General features: G+C 40.4%; 1 protein-coding gene and 1 long non-coding RNA gene across 3 annotated transcripts; one reads left to right on the top strand and one right to left on the bottom strand.

Annotated features, from left to right (window-relative positions):
• The first annotated feature begins 676 nt into the window (after positions 1–676).
• On the top strand, positions 677–4993 carry LOC137148257 (uncharacterized). 2 transcript variants are annotated; one of them, XR_010918486.1, is made up of 4 exons: positions 760–993; positions 1835–2061; positions 2658–3345; positions 4595–4993. It is a non-coding gene; the product is annotated as an uncharacterized lncRNA (long non-coding RNA). The 2 variants fall into 2 exon arrangements; XR_010918485.1 differs by lacking the exon at positions 4595–4993 and having other exon boundaries at positions 677–993; positions 2658–4033.
• A 3306-nt stretch (positions 4994–8299) lies between these two features.
• On the bottom strand, positions 8300–19751 carry TTLL6 (tubulin tyrosine ligase like 6). Its single transcript, XM_067540898.1, has 12 exons — positions 19716–19751; positions 19467–19597; positions 18561–18717; positions 16962–17105; positions 16339–16424; positions 14799–15024; positions 13870–14051; positions 12626–12814; positions 12061–12217; positions 10979–11281; positions 8835–9195; positions 8300–8517 (listed from the first exon to the last, which is right to left on the bottom strand). Exons 1-12 carry the CDS (start codon positions 19734–19736, stop codon positions 8300–8302), a joined length of 2175 nt encoding a protein of 724 aa, XP_067396999.1. The 5' UTR covers positions 19737–19751.
• Positions 19752–22196: the final 2445 nt, after the last annotated feature.

Genomic DNA, 22196 nt, shown 5'->3' with positions numbered 1-22196 from the left:
TAAGAACACTCCTTTTTTTCTAGTAAAGACCAGACTTTAAACTGGTATAAGAGCATTCACATGGAAATTTAAACCAGCTTAGTTATATCGATTTAAAAAACAGTTTAATTAACCCCTTGTATGTACATTTCATGTGTGGACCAGGCCTAAACATTATTTCTTACCAAGGCAGTATGTGGACATTAGGAGTTTATATGTAGCTACACCAATGCAAACTTTCCCTAGTCTAGACAAGCCCTCAGAGGTCTAGCTAATGGTATTGCTGCATATAAACATGATTGCTCATAATCACTCTATCTTGCCCAGCTCACTTATTGGTATAATTCATCAGCTAGAAGATATTCTAAGAACGTGCCGGCTAATAAATGTCTCTGTAACCTACACACACACACACAATATGATGGAGTGAAAACAAAAAACAATAAAACTGTTCCAGTGAATGGCCAGAACAAGGCAATACTCATATGTGGCAAGACTTGAAAGCCTTCGAGGCAGAGAAGTTTATAGGGATTGCTTCCAAAACACACACATCAAAGGCAGTAGCACAATGGAGGTTTGGTTTATCGCCGCGGGGAGTCGCTTTATACAAGAGGAATCAAGGAGGCGGTGATGTCTGATTTTCAATACAATGGTGGGAGAACTGGGCCATTTTAGCAGACGCAGTTCGCACCTCCTCAGCCCAGAGCCCAAGCGGCGCCGGGGGAGGGATGGGGATTGCTCTCTGGGCTTTAAAAGGGCAGGAGCCGAGCAGACTCCCCCCACGCATCTTGTTATAAACCCTTTTTCCTGGAAAACCCACGTTGCATCACCAGATTCTCCAGCCCTCCCACCCCGCACTTCAGTGACTCAGACCTTGCAGGAGATTCAAACTGGAAGTGGCATCAGCGTCTCTTGGCACCGGTTTTAAGAGGAGATCCCTGGCAAGGGGAAACCACGTTTATTCCATTCTGGATTCCACAGCTGGGAAACCGACCAGGCCTGACTCCAACATGCGTGAGTAGGAAGATTCCAAACCCCCGTATTTCTGTCGCCCGTTGCAGTGAGTCAGCTGGAGCCCGCTGCTCGCCCTTAGCTGAAGGGCAGCGTCAAAACTTCATTTTCTTTTTGATTAACCCTCCATCATGTCATTTAAAGGGAGGGGACAGGATTCTGCTCAGTGACATTCATTTCATCCTGATTCATTTCACAGTGTTGTAAAAACAATTATGTCCCTGGTCCCCTCCAGAACATTAAACACCGTTCAATAACCAGCAGATCTAGTGAGATGAAACTGATACAGCTTGTTAGAGCATAAACTTATTGAAAACGGGCTTCCCAGCTAGACAAGTGGGATAGTGCCTTAAAAAAAAAAAAAAGAGCTTGGCTGATTAAATGAAAGGGGGCAATTACAGTCTCTTATAGTCAGGGTTTTAAAGAGACCAGTTCTTATTCAGGCTTCTAAATGAAGTAGCTAGATTTTCAGAAGTAATCAGACCCCAGAAGGCCCCCTGTTTTAGGGAGTCTCACAGGGCCAAACTTTCAAAAGAGCTCAAGCAACATTTTGAAGTGTTCAGCGTTCACAGTTAGAGGCAGATTTTCAAAAATGTTCCATTTAGGTCCCTCAGTAAAGGCCAGTTTAGCTCCCCCCTGCTCTGATTTTCAGAAGATCTCAGAACCCAGCATGCTGAACTCTCCTGAAAATCTGGCCCATTAAAAGCAACAGGAGCTGCTGTTCGGTGGGCATTGATAAAAATCTGATGACTTTATTCAGGTGCCTAACTAGGAGGGGAGCTCTTTTAAAACCCTGGCCTTTAGAGGACAGGGTTTGTTTAAAGTCATCCTTGTTTCTCATCAGTGATCCAGGACAACAAAGACCCAACCAGCGATGCTGAGCCAACTGAAAAAGGTTTGGCCGAGAAGCTGCCTCTCCCAGTTGCAAGCCAGGTTCGCAGACAGAGGACTGCTTTCAGCCAGGAGCAACTGGTGACTCTGGAGCAGGAATACTCCAAAGAGAGCTACCTTTCCAGGGCCAGGAGGTACAAATTGGCTGGCGCTCTGAATCTGCCTGAATGCACCATCAAGGTAAACTGTTTTCCCTGGGGTGTGCTGAGACATGAATGATCTGGCTAAGGCCCTAGAGAGGAAAAGATGTGGGATCTCATGCCTTGTCCAGGAGCCAGTATGAACTGAAGTCACGTCTAAGGGACAACCCAATTTGTTAACTGATTAAATCCCATAACATGGGCATTTCAGAGCAGCACTTAAATCAAAGTGGGAGCTGATCCAAGGGATTACCTGATACTAGAAGAATTAGGAGATCCCAGTTCTCTTCCTCACGCTGTTCAAGACTTGTATAACACTGAGCAAGTCACAGGTCCAGCTCCTATAAGGTATAGAGGTACCTAATTTCTATTGATTTTAGTGGCAGTTAGATACCTAAATACCTTTTGAGAATGAAGTCTCACCTTTCTAACAACCATCATAAGGTGCATCTCACTGAGGTTCCTCCATGATAGCTATTTCCAGCTCTGGGCCTCAGTTTTTCCACCTGTAAAATTAATAGCAATTCTTGTTTTCCTCCTTAGTGGCACAGCAGGGGCTGAATCATTAATGTTTACAAAGTGCTTTGCATGGAAAGTGCTTCAGAAGTGCAAAGTATTATCATTTTCTTCACACAGGTTTGGTTCCAGAACCGAAGAATGAAGGATAAAAGGAGGAGACACTCTCTGCCTTGGCCTCCGCTCTTGGGCCCCGTTTTATATAACTACATGAGCCAGACTGCCCCAATTTCATACACTCTCTTGTCTCAGATTCCTCTTCCTCTGTTCTCAAGTATCTCCCCAACATTTTTAAGGCCCTTGAATAACCTCAGATTTTTTCCTCCACCATTCCTGAGGCCAGATGTCCTCTCCAATTTTAGATATTCCTCTCTTTACCCATCCCTAGGAGTTTACCCTACTGCCTGTCATTGCACTGAGAGTCAAGATATTGGAAAGGATCAAGAAAGCCACCCAGAAACCCCTTCAAGGACTGCAGTGACCCTCAACTCCACCCCTCTCTTCTTGCAATAGGATGACAAACTCCGTGTGTGTGTGTGTGTGTGGTGGGGGCGGGCAGTTCCAGGCACAGGTATTCTACTAAAAATTTTTATACAGGAACTAGAAAAGACTCAGGGCAGCAACACTATGTGGAATTAGTCTGTATTAAAAATGTTAAAAGGTTAATGTATTAGGTGTGCTCTGTACTGGAGTGTTTTTCCTTGAAATTCAGACTCTGACTTGTCTCCCAACCAGGCTGTAACTCCACCTACTTCAAAATCTGATTGATGGCATATATCAGATTCATCCTTGGTGCAACTTTGCTGAGGTCAGTGGAATTACAGCAGCAGGGATAAAATTGTCTCAGTTTCATTTAACCATAATATACAATTAGTTAATGTTTAAAAAACATCCCCAAAAAGTGTGGGGAGGGGGTAGGGCTTTGATTTTTCACAGCCTGAAAAAATTTCCCCCCTCATTGGAGGGGAGAGAATCTTGGCTCAGAAAGGATCCCAGACTAAAATAGGAATTAAATCCAAGACAGAAAGCTAGGAATAACAGAGGAAGCTTTCAAAGGCATAAATGGGAGTCTGGGATATAGGTCCAGATCCTCAACGATATTTATGTGCCTAAACTCCCAATCTGGGTTAATGCCTATTGATGTTCAGTGTAGGCCTTGATCATTTTAAAAACATTGTTTTCAAAGGTGCATTGTTTTATAATGCAAAACCATAGGGCACAGTTAATGCAATACCCTGGGGTGAGCAGGTGCAATAAGAGGCTAGTGAACTTTGTGTAGGTATTACACAGACAATGTAATTTCCCTGATTTTCCTGTATTAAATAAGCTAAGAGCAAATTTGAAATGTGTGAGAATTCAGTCACTTGTGAACAAACCTGACATCAGTGTGTCTCCTGCATGTGATTCACTGATGTTGAATTAATATGAGGAATTAATGCTAAAGGCTGAGAACATCCTTGTTTTGCAAAGACAGCTCCCTTACCTAGGCTGCTGAAGAGCATTCACAGTTGCAAAACTTCCCCATCCCTTGGCTCAGGCGCTAATAAGCCTGCATGGTGTCTCAAGAGCAAAGTCTTAAGGACCAGGCAGGCTATGTGGGATCCTCATCCAGGACCCACTTCTACAGCCTGCTGAGCATTCTGGCCCCAATCCAGCAGAGCGATTCGGCACATGTTTAATTTTAACAGACGACTAATATACTTGGTTGCTTTGCTGATTTAAGAAGACTGCTCACCAGTTCAACAGATTGAGCCTTTATCCCAAATCTTTCGTGATAGTGGTCATCTGGGAGACTATTTCCTTCTCTACATGCATGACAAAAAAGAGAGGCAATTCTGGCAATCTTGGAAGCATCTTAAAAGATAGTGAGGTGTGTGGGTAATTCAAGAAGTGGGGAATAAGATAGTTGTGTTTTTCAGTAGGCACAGGACTGAAGGCAGGCATGGATAGGCAGACCAGTTACTAAATTGGCCATACAGGCCTAAATAAGACTAATAAACTTGGCTCTAAATACAAAATAAGGAGTGGCACATCATCACAAATCCATATATCAACAGAGAACCAGCAGATGAAGGAAAGAGAGCCTCCGCAAGCCATCCTTTAATGATTACAGATGGAAGAAAAATGCCAAAAGCAGTACTTATCGAGCAAATAACACCTACAAGCTTTTTCAGTATGCCATGTAGATACAGACTTAAAATAAAAATGCTGTATTTCATACTACATTTTTTGCTTTGTAATCTTTTGTGTCACATAATGCATCTCCCTGAACTCACTCTTTCAACTGCATATATTCCCTTTTCTGTCTCCATTGGCTAGTTAACATATTCATTTTAGTTAGGTGATGGCAATAAGTGTCTTTGAGAGGATGCTACAAGAACATCTTATTGTCCAATAATTTTAAAAAGGCATTTGTAAAATGCATTTATTACCTAGACCAGCACTACTTAGCTTTATGTCACTCCTAAAATAATTTGTCCATTGCTCTCAAAAGCTACTAAAATCTAATTAATTGCAAAGTAGTTAAAGATGTGCTAGCCCTAAACCTATCCCCCATTAATAACTTTTAGATCTTGACATCTATCTGTTGCTAATGATCAGAGTTGGCTAAATGACTGAGAAAAAATTCACACCATTTATCTGTTGATTGATGGGGAAAATTCACAAATAATTATCTGATATATATTGTTCAACAGCTCTCTTTAAAATGGTCTCACAACCTGAAACATATAATCTTGGGGATTTATACTGATAATTTAATGGTGAATTAGATGCTTTTGTAAAAAAAAAAAAAAAAAAAAATTAAAACTATTTAATATCCCAAAAAACAGAGGTAAATACATAGCTAAAATAATGAAAATTGTCACAAAAGCTTTGCGAGTGTTTGCTGGATTGGGACCCTAAATGCTTTGTGTAGGGGAAATCTGGAATCACACTCGGAACTTGACAAGGAAATGTGATTTCCAAATATCTTGTTTTAAAATGTATTTAATTTGTACATTTTAAGCCCACGGATAGTCTCTGGATGATATGTGATTGTTTATATTTTTCTTCAAAACACTGCATTTCATCTTTAACATTTAATTAGAGCCAGTTCTGCCCCGACTGTTATAATCATATTGACAGTCCACACAAATTCAAGCCAATCCCAGAGGAAATGGCCCCAATACATATTGTTGATGCCTTTGAGGAAGAGATTGCTTTGAAGTGATGATGTTCCTGAGCAACAAGCCAGTGACTCTATTGTAGAAAACAGGTTTGCAATTCCAAAGAAACTGCTTGTTGCAAAGATTGTGGCCTAGGAGGTCCTTCTTGCTTTCCTTGTAGCCTCTTTTCTTACAACTAGCCCAAACTGGATCAGACCATGTATGTATTCTGAGGCATCTATCATATCTCTAGGCACTGTAAAATAAATAGTAATTATCAGCTAGATCTCATTTCCTCAGGCTAGGTTCCTCCCTATTCTGGAGAAATCCTCTTGTTCCTTTTATTTACATTTCTGTTCCTATTGAGGAAAATTTGTGAAATAATTTGAATCTGGTTGCTATGGGACCGATCCAGGAACATGGTGAAAAGGGATCTTAAAGCTGCACAAAGTGTGCAGCTAGGGGTTCCCTTGGCCTATATAAATCCTTATCTGATATAAAGCTGATGGTGCTGGGGATTCCCTGGATGTGGAAAAAATTTAAAGGTAAATTTTCAAACCATGCTGCAGGGATTCAGCTGTGCAGTTCCAGCTGACGTTATTCAGAGTTGTGCAGCTGAAATTCAGTGCAGGGAATTTTCCCCTTGATGGCTGATGTTCAGTTGAATAGAGCAGACATCACACTGGAATTATTCTTATAAAAGAATTTTTCACTGAACAAAACAAGAGTTGTCAGTAAGCAGACACTGCCAAAGGGAGTAGATATACATCAACTTCCAGTACAACTGTTTCACATCAAGACACCCATGAACTCCTGATATTTTTCTTTTAAAAGGCAAATTTCATTGGTCACACATTGATTGATGTTTTATGCTATGGAAGCTATATAACTGGAGGCAATCACCAATGAGTATTTTTTAAAAGAAACAACAAAATGGTTCTGTCAGTTCCTGATGAATAGATTGTCTATAGGAATAAGCATCTTTCAGGCTTCAGGAGGCAAAACAGTGCTGCAGTTCTGCTCAGGCCCTGTAAGGAAGGAAATACAACAACAAACCAGTTGAATAGGTGGACTAAGATACATTCATCCTAGCATTTTTCATAGAAGGTCTAACATTATATACGATGGGTGAGGTGAAGAAAGCAATGTGAGTAGGCAGCAGTCTCATTTCAACATTCTCCTTTCAGACTAGCTACAGTTTAGATCAAGTAAATAGGCCACCATGGGGTCAGATAACACACTAAATAATGCCAAATAGGGACCGATTCTGCCCCACCGCCCACTCCAGCCACTATACACCTCTTCAGCAGTGCACAGGGGCCAGAAAGAAACCATGAATGTTGGGAAATTGCCTGGGTACAGAAGCTACATCAGACCAATATCTGAGGACTTATATACCCCCCTCACAGCCCTCAGAGAAAGGTGGAGTAGTGTAGTACTCAGTGCTACGGAGGATTCCGTTGTGCAATCCATAGACAGCCCAGGGGAAGTTACTGTAAATTACACTGTGGGCTGTACTCGCAGCCTGGAATCTGCCCTTTCTCTCCCTGGAATGCACCTTCTCTGCTGTGCCTTCCAGTTCCAGATCATTGCATGAGTTCACTGCTATTCCTATATGCAGATTTATACCAGAAATTTACCGATACCAACCACAACATTAGTAGATTACACCTATTTCATCCTGTTTCATCTTTCATCCTAAAGGATCCCAAAGTGCTAAACATATAATGATTAGTCATCCAACAATGAAATGTAGCAAGTATTATACAGTTGCAACACTATGCAATAATCTTTAGGTAGAGAAGTGAAGAAGAATTAAACCAGTTGAAACTACAGTAGGAATCTAGGAAGGCAGAATGTAATGATCTAATGTGGAAAAAAGATGGGGGTTAACATCCCCTGGTGTTACAAAAAGTGTCATGGGATTTTAATTGAGCCCATGTGTTCCAGGCTTTGGTGTTACATATTATCAAAAGAAGCTGGGTAAAATTTTCAGAATTGTCTAATGGCCAGATTTTTAGAGGTAGACAGTCACCTAAAGAGGTGTATAGGGATTTTCTAAAGGGCGTAGGCACCTAACTCCTAAATGCTTTTTAAAAACATTTGCAGTTTGTTTGGGACAAGAAAGGAGGGGGAGGGAGCATGTTGCATCATGGGAGGATGACAAGCTTCCCAAAAGCCTCTGCGGCTAGTTGCACTGTGGGATAGCTAACCATCGTGCACTGCTTTGAATGTCAACCCAAGCGTGGCGAGAGGGGACGCATGAGCCTGGTGCAAGGAGCGCGGTGTGATCACGCTCCTGCGACTTCTAATACTTGGCGAGAGAAAGTCAATTTAAAGTAAATTGACTTCAATCTGCAGTGTAGACATACCCTGAGGGACAGATACAATGATTACTCAGAACAAAGAATATTACTGATTGAGTCATGTGACTAACATGATTTCTTGCAGTAGCCTGATCTCACATCTAAAAACTGATCAGGTCCACTTAAACAGCATAATTTCACACTGCAATTTACTCCTCATTGATCAAAGTCCATTAACTGCAAAGTATTCCTTGAAGAAGACCAGAGTGCTACTGCCTTCTACAATATTATAGCAGAATGATTCTGCACATTACCTGCCCGTCGGAATATTCCCTGAAGTTAGAGTATTGCTTTTCCTAGGTCGCTGGTCCACTCGAGCTGGGGTGGAGATCACCAACAAGTCCTGAAGGCTAAACTGGTGACAATTTGTTTTTTGGAATGCTGTTTGAGCACTCTGAAGTTTCGTTTGTCTCTTGTCTGTGGAACTTCTACTACTCAGATGGATTCCCCTGGAGTGGAAAGCACTTTCTGTGTAAAAAAAAGTCAGTTTTATATTCTGCAATCAACATGCACCCCAGACCTTTTTTTCTAGAGTCCATGTCTATGCATCTGAATCTCAGATACAAAGGGAGAATAGATAGAGAGATAGAAAGTGTAAAAATACTGTAGGGGCAGTTCTACTATATTCTTACACTAAGATTTGTGGGTATGCTAGGATTTCCTCTTGTGCTCTAATAACCATATACGTTTGAAGTACACTGGGACTATCACCCTGTATTTCCAAAAAGATGCACTAGGCACTTAAATGATACGATACAAATGTGCTCCATAGAGATGATACTCACGTGCTCTATTGATAAAATGAGGATGTTGGTGAAAAGGGAATATTATGGCCTTCTCTCCTGGTGTGAAACTGAGCTTGCTGAAGAATTCTGATACAAAGATGGGTTTCTTTTCTATTTCAGGTTCTAACAAGTTCCTGTGTTGTCTACGGGCTTGTGAGTATGAGACCAAGTTCTCCTTGACACAAGGCTGGTGTTGTTCTCTCTGGCATCCAAATGGCACCAAATTCTGAATGACTGTGCTTTCACAGTAAACCACGTCAGTTGCTGTTGTGATTGCAACCCGAGGTTGAGACAATGTTGAGAAAGGTTTTGAAGAAGAATGAATTTGATTATCTGATACTCTAGATACTCTTGTTTGGAGCTGGAAGGGAAAAATAAAAAAGATCAAGTTAGTGAGAGGCAGGACTCAGATTGAGCACGGTGGTACCTAGGACCAGCACTTTTTTAGTGACTCCAGCAGTTTCTACAGGATTTGAACTTTGATTATTTTAAAAAATTAAAGGCCTGATTCTCATGCTAAGGCCCCTTTACATTACTCCAGTGGAGTTTAGGATCTGCAAAGAGGGTGAAAACAAGCTCTGAGAAAAAGCCCAATTTACAGGATCCCAAGCCAGTGCAGAACTGTCTTTGGAGCAGAGAGGCAGTGAAGTGGGCATGCTGGAGGAGCGGGGATACTCTTAGTATACTGCATTCCAGATATGCTCACTTGTCAGGGTGCACACACGAGATTTCTGCAGCCAGAGCATAAGTGAGAGAATCCTTGAGGCTGCTATATTCATGCTGAGGCCATGCAAGCCAACAGCTGCTCCAAGATTATGGGGAGTGTAAAACTGCCTTAAAGTCAATCGATGAGGGGCTGAATAAGCCCACCCCCTCAACTAGCGTAGCACTGAGCCGCGAATGCTGTTCCCGTCGGCTCAGCACAATGTGAACAGTGCGCAGAAGCAGCCGATGGGAGTTACGCAAACTACTCTGCATGGTTTGCGTAACTCCCGTTGACTGCTGCTGAATTTCCGGGTAAGTGTGAACAAGCCCCCAGTTTGTGATCCACTATAACCCCTAGATCCTTTTCTGCAATATTGCCACCTATCCAGTTATTCCCCATTTTGTAGCTGTGCATTTGATTCCTCCCTTCTAAGTATAGTATTTTGCACTTATCTTTATTGAATTTCATCTTGCTCATTTCAGACCATTTCTCCAATTTATCAAGGTCATTTTAAATCCTAATCTTTTCCTCCAAAGTGTTTGCAACCCCTCCCAGCTTCATGTCATCTGCAGATTTTATAAGTATATTCTTTACTCCATTATTCAAGTCATTAAAGAAAATATTGAATAGTACCAGACCCAAGACTGACCCCTGCAAGACCCCAATAGATACACCCTCCCAGTTTGACAGCAAACCACTGACATCTACTCTTTGAGCACAATTTTTCAACCAGTTATGCAGCTTTTAGTAATTTCATCTAGACCACATTTCCCTAGTTTGCTAATGAGAATGTTGCATGTGACTGTGTCAAAAGACTTACTCAAATCAAGACGGATCACATCTACTGCTTCCCCCTATCCCCTAGGCCAGTAACCCTGTCAAAGAAGCAAATTAGGTTGGTTTGGCATGATTTGTTCTTGACAAATCAATGCTGGCTCTATTCCTTATATTCCAATTATCCTCTAGATACTTACAAATTGATTGTTTAATAATTTATTCCAGTATCTTTCAGGTATCAAAGTTAGGCTAGAATTCCCTGGCTCCTCTTTGTTCCCCTTTTTAAAGATAGGTACTATATTTGCTCTTTTCCAGTTCTCCGGGATCTCATCCATCCTCCAAGAGTTCTCAAAGATAATTGCTAACGGTTCCAATATTGCTTAAGCTCGTTCCTTAAGTACCCTATGATGAATTTCATCAGGACCTGTTGACTTGAATATATCTAATTTATTTAAATATTCTTTAACCTGTTCATTCCCTATTTTGGCTTGCATTCCTACTCCCCTGTCTCTGAAGCAAAGTAGGTAATAGACAGTTTGTCGGCTGGTGCCGGGGCTAACATTAAGTATCATTTCGTCTGAGATAAGTGTTTGAATGGATTGGAGTTAGAAATATAGGCAAACTACTGCTAATATGTATCTTCAAGTGTTCTATTACTTACTATTAATCTAATGTCCATATCTGCTGCAGAGTGATGACCATGTACTGTGTGGTTCCTCAGGTCTGGGTTGGAGTTGTACTGGTCCGGGGCACTAGCTGAGTTCTGCTCCGTCAAGTTCGGCATGGAGCTGTAGTGCCTCACGGCTTGTTTTTCAGACATATTTGAATACTCGTCTGTTATGGGGTGCTCTTTTTGTGGGATGCTTGATTCCCCACTGACTACTTCTTTCTTGGCTTCTTTTTCACCTGAGAAACTTTGAAGCAGGAGAGGAGTGCCAGGTCCTGACTCAGAACAAAGATAATGCTGAGAATGCAAAAAAAAAAATTAAATCTCATATGAATAAAGAGCAATTCAGTTGCCAGAAGAAGACCAGGGGCCAGTGTCTCTCATGTAAGTGGCACAAATGGGCCATATTCTGGCTGTAAATGGCCAGTGGAGAATTCTCTTTGTAGAGGGGAACTCTCTCTCCATTGGTATAAACCTAGCAGAGGCAGATCCACTGCCAGATGACTTCTCATCACTCTGGTACAGGAGGACTGCTGGGGGAAGGAGGAAACATTTTGTTGGTACAGCAGAGCAGCGCTCCACTAAACCAATCCTTCATTGGTATAAAGTCCCTTAGGGATTTTATGCCAGAAAAAAATTAGCAAAAATTATAGGTTGCACTATTTGATACTATAACTGGATCAACCCAGGGCCAAGCTGACTTCGGAAACAGGGAGAATTGAGCACCAGTTCTCTTGTCTTCAGCAGTGTTTTTAGAAAACACTTTCTGGTATCTGACTAACGATGACAAGCAGATGTAGATGAAGATATTTATTTATAGGATGCCCATATTTGCCTACATGAAAAGACTGTAAATGATTAGCCTGGGGTTCCTCACCTGCTTGGGTGGAGAAAAGTGAAAGTTTGTGAACACCAGTAGAGTGTTTTTGTATCTAATATGCCCATCACCATTATATCCCATCTCATTAATTTTCTTGTGGATGTTCTATTTTTTTGACTTTTAGACTACTATTTCTGCCACCCAAGAAGCAGAAGAATTAGTGGAAAATCAACTGAATCTTTCCCCTAAATCACACCTTTCTTAATCCTTGTGCTGTAGCTGCTCTGCTCACTAGCTTCTGTTTAAAAGTCTTTATCTTCTCACATCCAGTCTCCCCCTGCAGCTCTATCTTCTTCTCTCTCAAATGAACTGTTTTCTGCTCCTGCTTCATTCGCAGCTCCTGTAGCTGCTGCCTGTAGATAAAGATACAAATGGGTTCTAACAGTTCTAAAATAGTTCTGATGATACCTGTCAGTCTGCAAGTCCAACTGGATCTTGGCTACAAATTCTGCCTGATATGGAACAAGTCTGGCCAGATCTAGAGGCAACATGATTCAGTGTATTGAGCTCTGCGCTGAATTTAGAAACTCTAGAATTCTAACCTTGGCTTTGACATAGATTTCTGAGGAAGTTACTTAACCTCTTTGTGTCCATTTCATCATCTGTAAGATTTGGATTGATAGTATCACTTACCTATCAGACAGGGCCATGACAAAGAACAATCAGTTAACATAAAGTGCCATGTAAGTGATGGGTATTATTATTTAACACTAATTCAGTATCCACCTAATGAAAACTGAGCTGGAAATATTCCTTCTTACCTAGCATGTTCTTCTCGTGCCCTGGAAGCTGCAGTCTCCTGAAAGAGTGAATTGTTCTGCTGGAAAAACTTATCGTATTTGTCAAAATTAGATTTGGGGTAAATTCTGCGAAAACCACCTATGTTTTTCTCCTCGTATTTCTCAGCTTGTTTCAACCAAGCAGCCTGGCATTTCTTATACTCCTCAGCCCTGAAAAGAAAAATCAAGCAGATATAACCATTAACAAATCATATGGGACTCAGGCTTGGTTTATGCTAGGAATTTATGTCTCTATAACAACACTGGAAAATCCACACTCATGAGCAACGCAGTTATAATGACCTAATTCCTGGTGTAGACCTAGGGTAGACAGCACTATGTCAACAGGAGGGCTTCTCCCATCTACATAGCTGCCACCTCTTGGAGAGGTGGAGTACCTATGCCGACAGGAGAAGCCCTCCCATCAGCAAAGGTAGTGTCTTCACTGAAGTGCTACAGAGGCGCAGCTGCAGCATTTTAAGTGTAGACAAGCCCGCAGAGAAATCCCCACAGCAGGAGTTATCTTCATTTCACATTGTAATTGCACCCCTAATCCTGTCTTCTTAGTTTTGGTGAAATGCAGAAAGGTTTTCTTTTATCTTCCCACATAACTCATAACATAAATAAATATCATCTGCAAATGAAATAAAAGAGCTTGTCTCCTTTCTGGTTTCCTTATGGTAGTAAAAGGGAGCCTGAAATTTTATTTTATTTTTATTTATTTGCTTTTTCTTTACATTAAAAATTCAGGTCCTGTCTAAGTTGGATGACTCTATGATGACTAAAGAACTAGTGAAATGATGATATCACAAGAGCCAACAAAGTGAAAGAACTATCAAGAGGGGAAGGAATTTTTAGTCATTTTTTTGTTAATTTAAATGAATTGTTCAATGAAATGTTAATTAATATTTTGAATAAAGGAAGACTTTGTTAAAAATTCAGCAACCTTATTCTTTCATGAAGAGTTTGCAATAAACATCCCTTATGAATCCCAGTGGTCTCCCAGCAAAGCCAGGAAAGACCAGACTTTATATTTCTGGTATTTCTAAGGTTAAAAAAAAGACCCGGAAAATAAAAACCTTTAAAAATATCTGTTTAGGTCATCTGTATACATCATAAGGAAGTAAAAATGGTCAAAACTAATTTTAAAAAAATTCTTTGCAGGTTACTTTAAAATTATAGCTCACATAATCTGAGGAAATTAGACGAATATGTATGAGACACACCTGATTTCTCGAGAACGGCATTGCTTCAGGAGTCTCTCTTTTCCTCGCCGTTTCTCTTCTTCTAGGATTTTTCTCTTGTCACAGGTTCCTAAATTGATGAGAACCAAAGTGTCATACAGTAGCTGGTCCTTCACTTCTTTGTCTAACCAGGAGTCAGTGGTGAAGCTTGGAGAGTGATTCACCTGAAACAACAAGAATGTAATCTATTTACTGCAGTTCAAATCCAATGGAAATTACAACTCAGGACATTAAATTAGTCTGAAATCTAGATTCCAGGAGATTCCAGTCAGAATCTGGAGTCGACAGGGATCCTTGCCAGACTTCAGTGTATGAAACAGGTTTATAGTAGGACTCCATGGGCCAAATTCAGAAGTGACATAATGGGTGGGATAGATTTGGCAGAAAACAGATGCAAATGGCAGAGTCGTGTAGCTTGAACCAATTTAGTATAAGATGAGTAATTTATATTAATTTGATATGCTGTGAGGAGCAAATTCAGGCCTTGGTATTAGCAGGTGCAGCTCCTGTTGAGGTTAATGGATAACCCTGGAAAATTCCTTTGTGCAAAGAATTGGAGAGTGAGGCTGTCAACACGAGCTAGGGCTCCCACATGCAGGAACAGATTTAAATTCAAGGCTACAGATCAATGTGACTGTCTGAAGGAATAATTATTATTAGATTCTCTGTAGTCTAACCCCCTCTGCTGGTCACCCATCAGCTTTCCAAGCCGCTGATATAGTGCACGAGATGCTACAGGATGGACTTCAGTTAGGACACCTAGAGAAATGAAAAAGGCAAAAGCTGGTGTTAAGGAAGAGGTTGGTGATAGCGATTTATTTGGTTGAATTTGGCCCCAGAGGTGTGGAAGGATACCAGTTCACAGCATGCACAGGTCATGACAGCTAAGAGACTTTTGCTGTGGTTCTTACCTCAAGCAACCAGGGTTTGAATTTGTGATCCAACAGAATATCAAATCCCAGTATTTCAAAGCAAGCACTACCAACAGTGTGGTTGGGAAAGCAAGTGTGATAGTTATGTTTGATAATAGGATGTGCAGATATCAGGGTTTTAATAATAACATCTTCTATATCCAGCCACATCTGGTTAGTATTATAGCCATGCTTCTGCATGTACTTATTAAAGGTGGAGAGCTTCCTATGAAGAAAAAAAATGTAAGTTGGCAACCTATATTAATAGCAAATCAGTTCACAGTAAGCACTTCTCTGTATGTTTCTATGGTGCTTAAATTAAACATAGAAATTTGGTCTTCATGGGGATCCATATGCCCACAGAAACAAAATAAAGATTAACAAACCAAATTGTTAGTGAAACTCTTGCATAGATCAATGTAAAAGCTTCTCAGACATTGAGTATGGGAGACACATGAATATATGGGATCTCAACCAGGTATGTTATGGATGAGTGTCAGTAAAGTGTGTCCTGCCTGCCTTTACCATATTGCTATAGGGAGAGGATCCCAGATAGATAGGAAGGGATTCCCTGTATGAAAAAGGATAAGAACCACTGTTTTAACTAACCTCTCCTTCTTAGGACAATTCTACACTTGAAAATTGTATTAGTATAATTATGTCAGTTGGCGGTGTGATTTTTAATGATATAGTAATACTAGTATAAGCCCTACTGTGGATGTAGTTATAACTGATACAAAGGTGCCTTATACTATGTTTCCCTTCCTGTATGGTACAGCTATACCGGCATAAAACACCTTTATACCAATATAACTGCATCCATACTAGGGAGGCTGCACTGCCTTAACTATACTGGTATAGTTAGAGCAGTACAACTTTCATGTGTAGAGAAGGCTTTAGGATAGGAAATGGAAAGAAGACATTTGCACTGTTGGATACAATGCTGGTATGACCAGGGCATTGTTCCAAGTTAGATCATACCACTAGAGCCATTTCTGACACCAACAGAGCACTGCAGAAGTAACGTTGGCACTACTGGAGGTCCTGCTGTTATTGGCAAAGAGCAATACTACTAAGAAAAAAATGATACCACTGAAGTCCTAGTGGCAATGGACAGGGTACTATGTAGAAACAGCTAGAAACATGGTTTAGAAGAAAAAAAAAGTAGAAGAAGACTAGGAGAAAAATGTGGGCAAGAGGAAAAAGACTGACTATTCAACATAGATTTATCTACATCAGTTAACCAAACATAACCATCAAGGACAAAAAACAGTGATATAATCCAGAAATGCCAGTTGTGACAAATGCATTGGTATTTCCAGTTTGAAGGATAGTTCACATTTTTCTCTCTTGCTTCTGGCCTCTCACTGTTACTCATGTGAGCTTCGTTAAATAATTTAGATAACAAATGACACAAAATACACTGCATGGAAAGAAATGTTTCCTAAACATAGATGAAAAAAGTATGGAAATGCATATGAAGATTCATGAGAATAAACTAGCAACATTCTGGGTGTGATTAATGTTCTCTCCCTCTTACCTCTTACTTCCAGAATCTTCATCTCGGATAAAATTAGTACTGTGCTTGTTAATGGAATAATTAGTCAGGTGCATGCAGACATTATCCTGCAAATAAACAAGTGGGTTATAGGGTTAGAGAGGCAACTGCCTTCTTCACTCCCCTTGTACATGATACTTGGTCACCCTACTTAATGCAACACGAGACATTTAATAGCAATAAATATGATCAGCCCAATACTGATCTCATCACACCAATGAACGCAAGACAGTCTTAAGATCGTTTAAATGGAATCACTTGCATGAATAAAGTCATTGTGGTATGTAAGTGTTTGCAGAATCAGCCCCTAATTTACCTAAAACTATTATGTAGTGTTACTATGTGCTGTTAAACTCTAGCTACATTCTACCACAGAGGTGACGGCATTTCAGTGATGGGTGATACGATTCATGTATAACCTTACCCATCTCACTTTGTGACATGAGCCTTAATTATTTGTTTGTGAAGTGTGTGGAGATCCTCACATGAAAGGTATTGTAAAAGTCCAAAGCATTCTCTCTCTGTGCCACTACATTTCAACAGATAGTTCTTGTTGTTATGAATTTGAATGGTGTTAATTTTTGTTAACAGGGTTCTTTACTCACCAGATTGCTGTGTGAGGGGTCAGAGTAGGCTGATGTAGCAAAACGTGCAAGGCCCTCGTTATAGACAAATATCCTCAGAGGATCACATGATGTCATCAGCACGTAAATTCTCAAATCAAACTTAAAACTATCAATAATAAAAGGCTGGGAAAGAGAAGATGAAACTGAATTGCTCATAGTTTGTTTGAAGTACAAGAAGAACATTAGTAACTCATTAACTCAAAGTTGAGGTGATGAAAATAGCTATACAGTCCCATCTACATGCTGAAAAAACAAAACAAAGGCATGCAAACCTTATCACAATACTTAGCACATATACATCACCTTCCTTCTTCAAAGTGCTAGGCAGATATTAACTAATTAAGCTGTATAACATCCTTTGGGAGATAACAACACTTCCTTACCTAGCTCCATTTTAGAAATTGGGAAGTTGCCTAAGTTAAGACATTCCATCCAAATAAGGGTAATTGCAAATCTTATGCAGGGCATGATCATTTTAATAAGATCACATGATCAAACTCCTAGTCATGGACACTTAATAGATCTAGGTGTTCCTAATATGGTTATACAGCATCCAGTAGAAAGGGCACTAATTCTGTTCGTGACTCTGAATTCTATTATAATACAAACAACAATTTACATGCACCCCAGTATTCTGTAAATAATCAGTTCTTGCTATAGTAACTTCCTTTTATAAATGATGTTTCTTATAGTTATTCAAAAATTGGGAAATTGGGAAGATAAGAACACTAATGTATTCCATGTTACTGAGACACCAGTGACACCATAGTAATAATGAAACTAATCCATCATATAGTTCTTTACATGTTCTGAGCATTGAACAAACTCATCAATCTTCACACAGACTCTATGAAGTAGACAGGCTTTTTCCCCATTTTAAAGGTGAGGAAACAGACGCAGAACAGTAATTTGCCCAAAGCCACACACTGAGTCAGTGCAAGTGCAGATATAAAATCCAGCAGTTCTAAATCCCAGCTCCCCAGACCATACTTTGTCTCTAAAAAAAAATCAGTAATAAATAATAATAATGAAACATATTCAAAATGAAAGAACAAACCAGAGTAAAAACTTAGGTTCTGGTATTCACATTATTGGTGACCCAAAGACACATGAGATCCTGGAGGCTTGAATGTGGATGTTTGCTATGAAGAGATACTAATGCCGAGATGTTGGCTAAAAAGATTCTTGAGTAAGATAGGTTGTAAACAGGTTTGTGGGACTGGGTACAACAATCCCTTCACTCTCTCCTCCAGTTGGGCCCACGAAAATATTGTGCATCTTTGAAAGCTAACTCACTCTACAGCAGGAAGGAGATTTCCCTCATCCAGTTAGGTTCACTCAGATGGTCAATTCACCCAGAGAAGGTGAATTAGTTTATATAAAAAGCTTATTCAAAAATACTTAGGAACACAATGGCAAAAAAAAAAGGAGGGATTATTTCAATGGTCATATATTCAAGGGCAATGACCAATGAGTGCTGTTTGTGACCATCTGATCACAGGCAAGCAAGGCTGAGTTGGATTAAACCCTGGTTTAAAGACAGAACGGTAGTCTTGGTATGTGGAATAAGGGGATTACCCTTGAGATATAGAGCTGGCAGATCATATCCTCTCCAGGTTTTATGTCTTTCACAGATCTGGTGATGAAGATGCCTCTCCCCTGACAGCCAGAGTCTGGTTTACAGATGTATGTCTTATGTTTCCTTGATCTGCTATATGTCTGCAGATCCCCATAACTATGAGCAGAGATGGTGAGGAGGAAGGAAGAAAGAAAGAAAGTTAATCAGAATTACATGACTCTGAGATTTGATGTCTCACAGCCTACCAATACTAGAAATATTTTGCAGACAAATACAAATGCCTACAGAACCAGTGATCACAAAGGAAAAAAAATCTGCCCCTCCAAAGCCAGGAATACAATCTGTTCTCTAACTTTTGGTAAACCTTTATTTCCAGTAGAGGCAAATTTGGAGTGAATCACACAATGTTATGGGAATGATCTTTTTTGTTCTTAGAGAAAAGAGAATTTTAATACATTGCAGAAATCATCTCCTCTTCCAACAAGGGAAGATACCTCATCCCATTGGGCAATATAGCAATGGACTTCATAAAAAAAAAAAAAAGGAATGTTATTCCATTCACTGGCAAAGGGTCTTGCATTGTTAATGAAACAGACTCCTGTGATATTGAGCTCAAAACAACATCATTCTACTATGAAAATGTTCCTTGTCTTTCCACTACGCTGGGTAAAGAAAAGAGCAGAAAGATAATGGGTTTGATTCTCTTTTCACTTGTTCAAGTTTCATCTTCATGGAGCTCAAAGAAGTTACTCTGAATTTACACTGGTTTGAGAGGAAACTCAGTCCCAAAATAAGAAAGAGGCCAGTAGGCTGATATAAAGGAGGAGAGAAAAAAGTGAGGATGATGATGAGGAGATGCAAGACAAGAGGAAAATCAATCAGGAAACATTTTAAGGAAGACTCACTCAGCAGGAAGACACCAGGTCCTGGGAAAGAAATTGAATTCTTTTGGGAACAGCTTCAGCATTCTGCTCATGTTCCTGGCCAGCAGGTCCTTCCTGCAGATTTCACTCATCCCAGGGAAGTGGTTGATTTTCTGGAAAAAAGTCCAGAGAAAAGGCATAATAATAAGCATTTTCCTGGTCTCTTGGTCATTTGCACTGGGAAAAAAAAAAAATCATTTAATACCCTCTCCACTTCACAGTGACAAGTACCTGATAACTTTTCATTTCCATTACCCGATCCAATGAGACCGAATAATCTGTCCAATAGAGGGTCCATTCATCATTCTCACCTGCTTCCCGTAAGCCACACTGCTTAGCAGCCCGACGCACTGTATCATAAGAACAGAAAGAGTTTCAATCGTACTAGAAATTTAGACTTTAGAAAATTCTAGTTGTGTGGACTTAAAAGGGAGATGTACAATCATGTTTCAGTTATACCACTCAATTCAGCCATCTACTGACCCCGACTCAACTTTAAGTGGCAGCTGCCTATCCTCTAGTCCCTAGGGATATGCTGCCCAAAAATCGCCCATTTTGTCTAAAAAATTGGACAATCAGTCACTGTTGACTATTGAGCAAGTTGATCTCTCCGTTATGCTGCTAGAAACTTCACAGAGTAAGCCTGCACAACGGTTGCATTGGTCTTTCTGACTAATGGTGAAAAGCAGAAATTCTTGAAATAAAAAAAAAATTAATGATTCATTTAATTTGGAATGGAGCCATTTGAACTGGTTCCCCATGTTCCAAATCCATGACAAGAATTCAAATCTTTCATTGGCAAAAGCTCATGGATCTAATGTAGGATTTGAATTCTTACCTAACTTCCACTCACAGTGAGGGAAACATATTTGATGATCACAAGCTAGTCCCTTTAGATGATTCAGCATCATAGTAGACTGCGCTTCAGGAGGGCAAGTAGTAAAATAACAGGGTGTGGTGGATCAGGAATGAGTTTCACCAGTAGGAGAATCTTTCACAATGCTTGCCCAGACTGCATGTTTCTAAATAATGCTCTCAGGTGGTCATGTTCATAAGCACTAAAATTCAGTTAACAATTTAAACAAAACGTAACAAAATACATTTCATTTTAAATTGAGCTCTTTTTCTTACAATTCTTTGGTTTACCTTCTGCATTTGGGAAAGATGAAAAAGATACTCACCACTCTCATACTTGCAGTTGGTCAGACTTATCACAGGTCATCTGGAAAAAAAATTAAAAAAGCAGAAAGACAGAGGCAGACAAAGACCAGTTTACACTTTATGGGGAAGCCCTGGGAACTTTACAGTTGAACTTGCACAAATTTATGTAAAGCACTATCTAAAATTATTTGCTGGACACAAACCAAATAACTATGCATCTAGTCTCTATAGAAAAGAAAGTTAAGTACCATTAAGTAGACTTCTCTGAAGACAATGATACTGCAAGCAAAATGTAAATGTTATTCCCTGGTTACAGGGTCTCCTGCACATAGCATCAGAGAAACTGGAGGGAGCAGGCCGCTGGGATGAGAAGGAAAAACGAAGACCTGAGAATTCCCCAGGCCTAAAACCAAAAAAATACCCTCAGCAGCATCCTCAATAGTATGCTCCCTGACTAAACTAAACTCACACAGAAGCCACAGAAACCAGGAACCCCTCTGCTGTCTGCAGCCATTTTTCACTCTGAGGCTTTGCCTGCAAGCCAGAATTCACTGCAAAAGCTGCAGAAACCATAAAAGCAGATTCAGCCTTCATTTCATAGTCAGGCTCAGGCTGAGAGTCCACTGAGGGTAAGTTTATGCAGCAATTAAACACCAGCGGCTGGTCCAGAACAACTGACTTGGACTCCTGGTGCTCAGGCTATGGGACTGTAAAACTGCTGTGTAGACGTTCAGCCTTGGACTGGAGCTCAAGCTCTGGGACCTCATGAGGGGGTAAGATCCCTGAGCCTGAATGTCGACATGGCAATTTTTAGCCCAGCAGTGGAGCCCTGCAAGTCCAAGTCAGCTCACCCAGGCCATCTGTGGTTATGCCACAGGTCTCTTATTTCAGTGTAGACATATCCCGAGTCAGAAGCCACAGAACTAGTAATACCATTTCCTCCAGGTCATAAAGAGGGCACTAACCTCCAGAACCAATTTCCCCATAGACATCTAGAGCCTGTTAGGACCCAGTCTCTGCCACAATCAGAGCCATCCCAACCTGTGCTTTACTCACAGAAACTCCCACATACCCAGGCACAGGGTCACCATACCAGGGGCAGCCTGGCTCTTCTTAGGGCACTGATTGACTAAATGTGTCCCACAACAAAAACAAGCCATGTTCTTATTATGGTAGTAACTATTAAGTGCTAAGTTCTTTCTATACATTCAAGAAAAGGCAGTCCCTACTTGAGTAGCTGACAACCTACAAAACTTAAAAATCATCACTTTTTCTGAACACCAGAACACTTCATGTCCCTTCCACTCCAGTACAATACTTACCTATCCCTCTCCCACCACAAAAAAACAGTGTTCATCCCCTTCTGCATAGCGTCAGTCTGAACACCCTGTCTCCCAACATCTCTTTCCCACATAATCCTCCTCTATTTTCAGTAGCTCTACTACTAACATATTCTGTCCTTTTCAGAACTTTTACAGCCCTTTTAAATACTTATTTCTAACCTCCTTCTCTTTCTTTTCTTTTTCATGGATATGTTTGGATCTTGCATTC

This window comes from Emydura macquarii, unplaced genomic scaffold, assembly GCF_026122565.2.
Source record: "Emydura macquarii macquarii isolate MOO-44397 ecotype Brisbane River unplaced genomic scaffold, CSIRO-AGI_Emac_v2 contig_629, whole genome shotgun sequence".
NCBI classification, from domain to species: Eukaryota; Metazoa; Chordata; order Testudines; family Chelidae; genus Emydura; species Emydura macquarii.
Note: the sequence above shows the minus strand (reverse complement) of the source record. Positions and strands in the feature narration are given on the sequence as shown.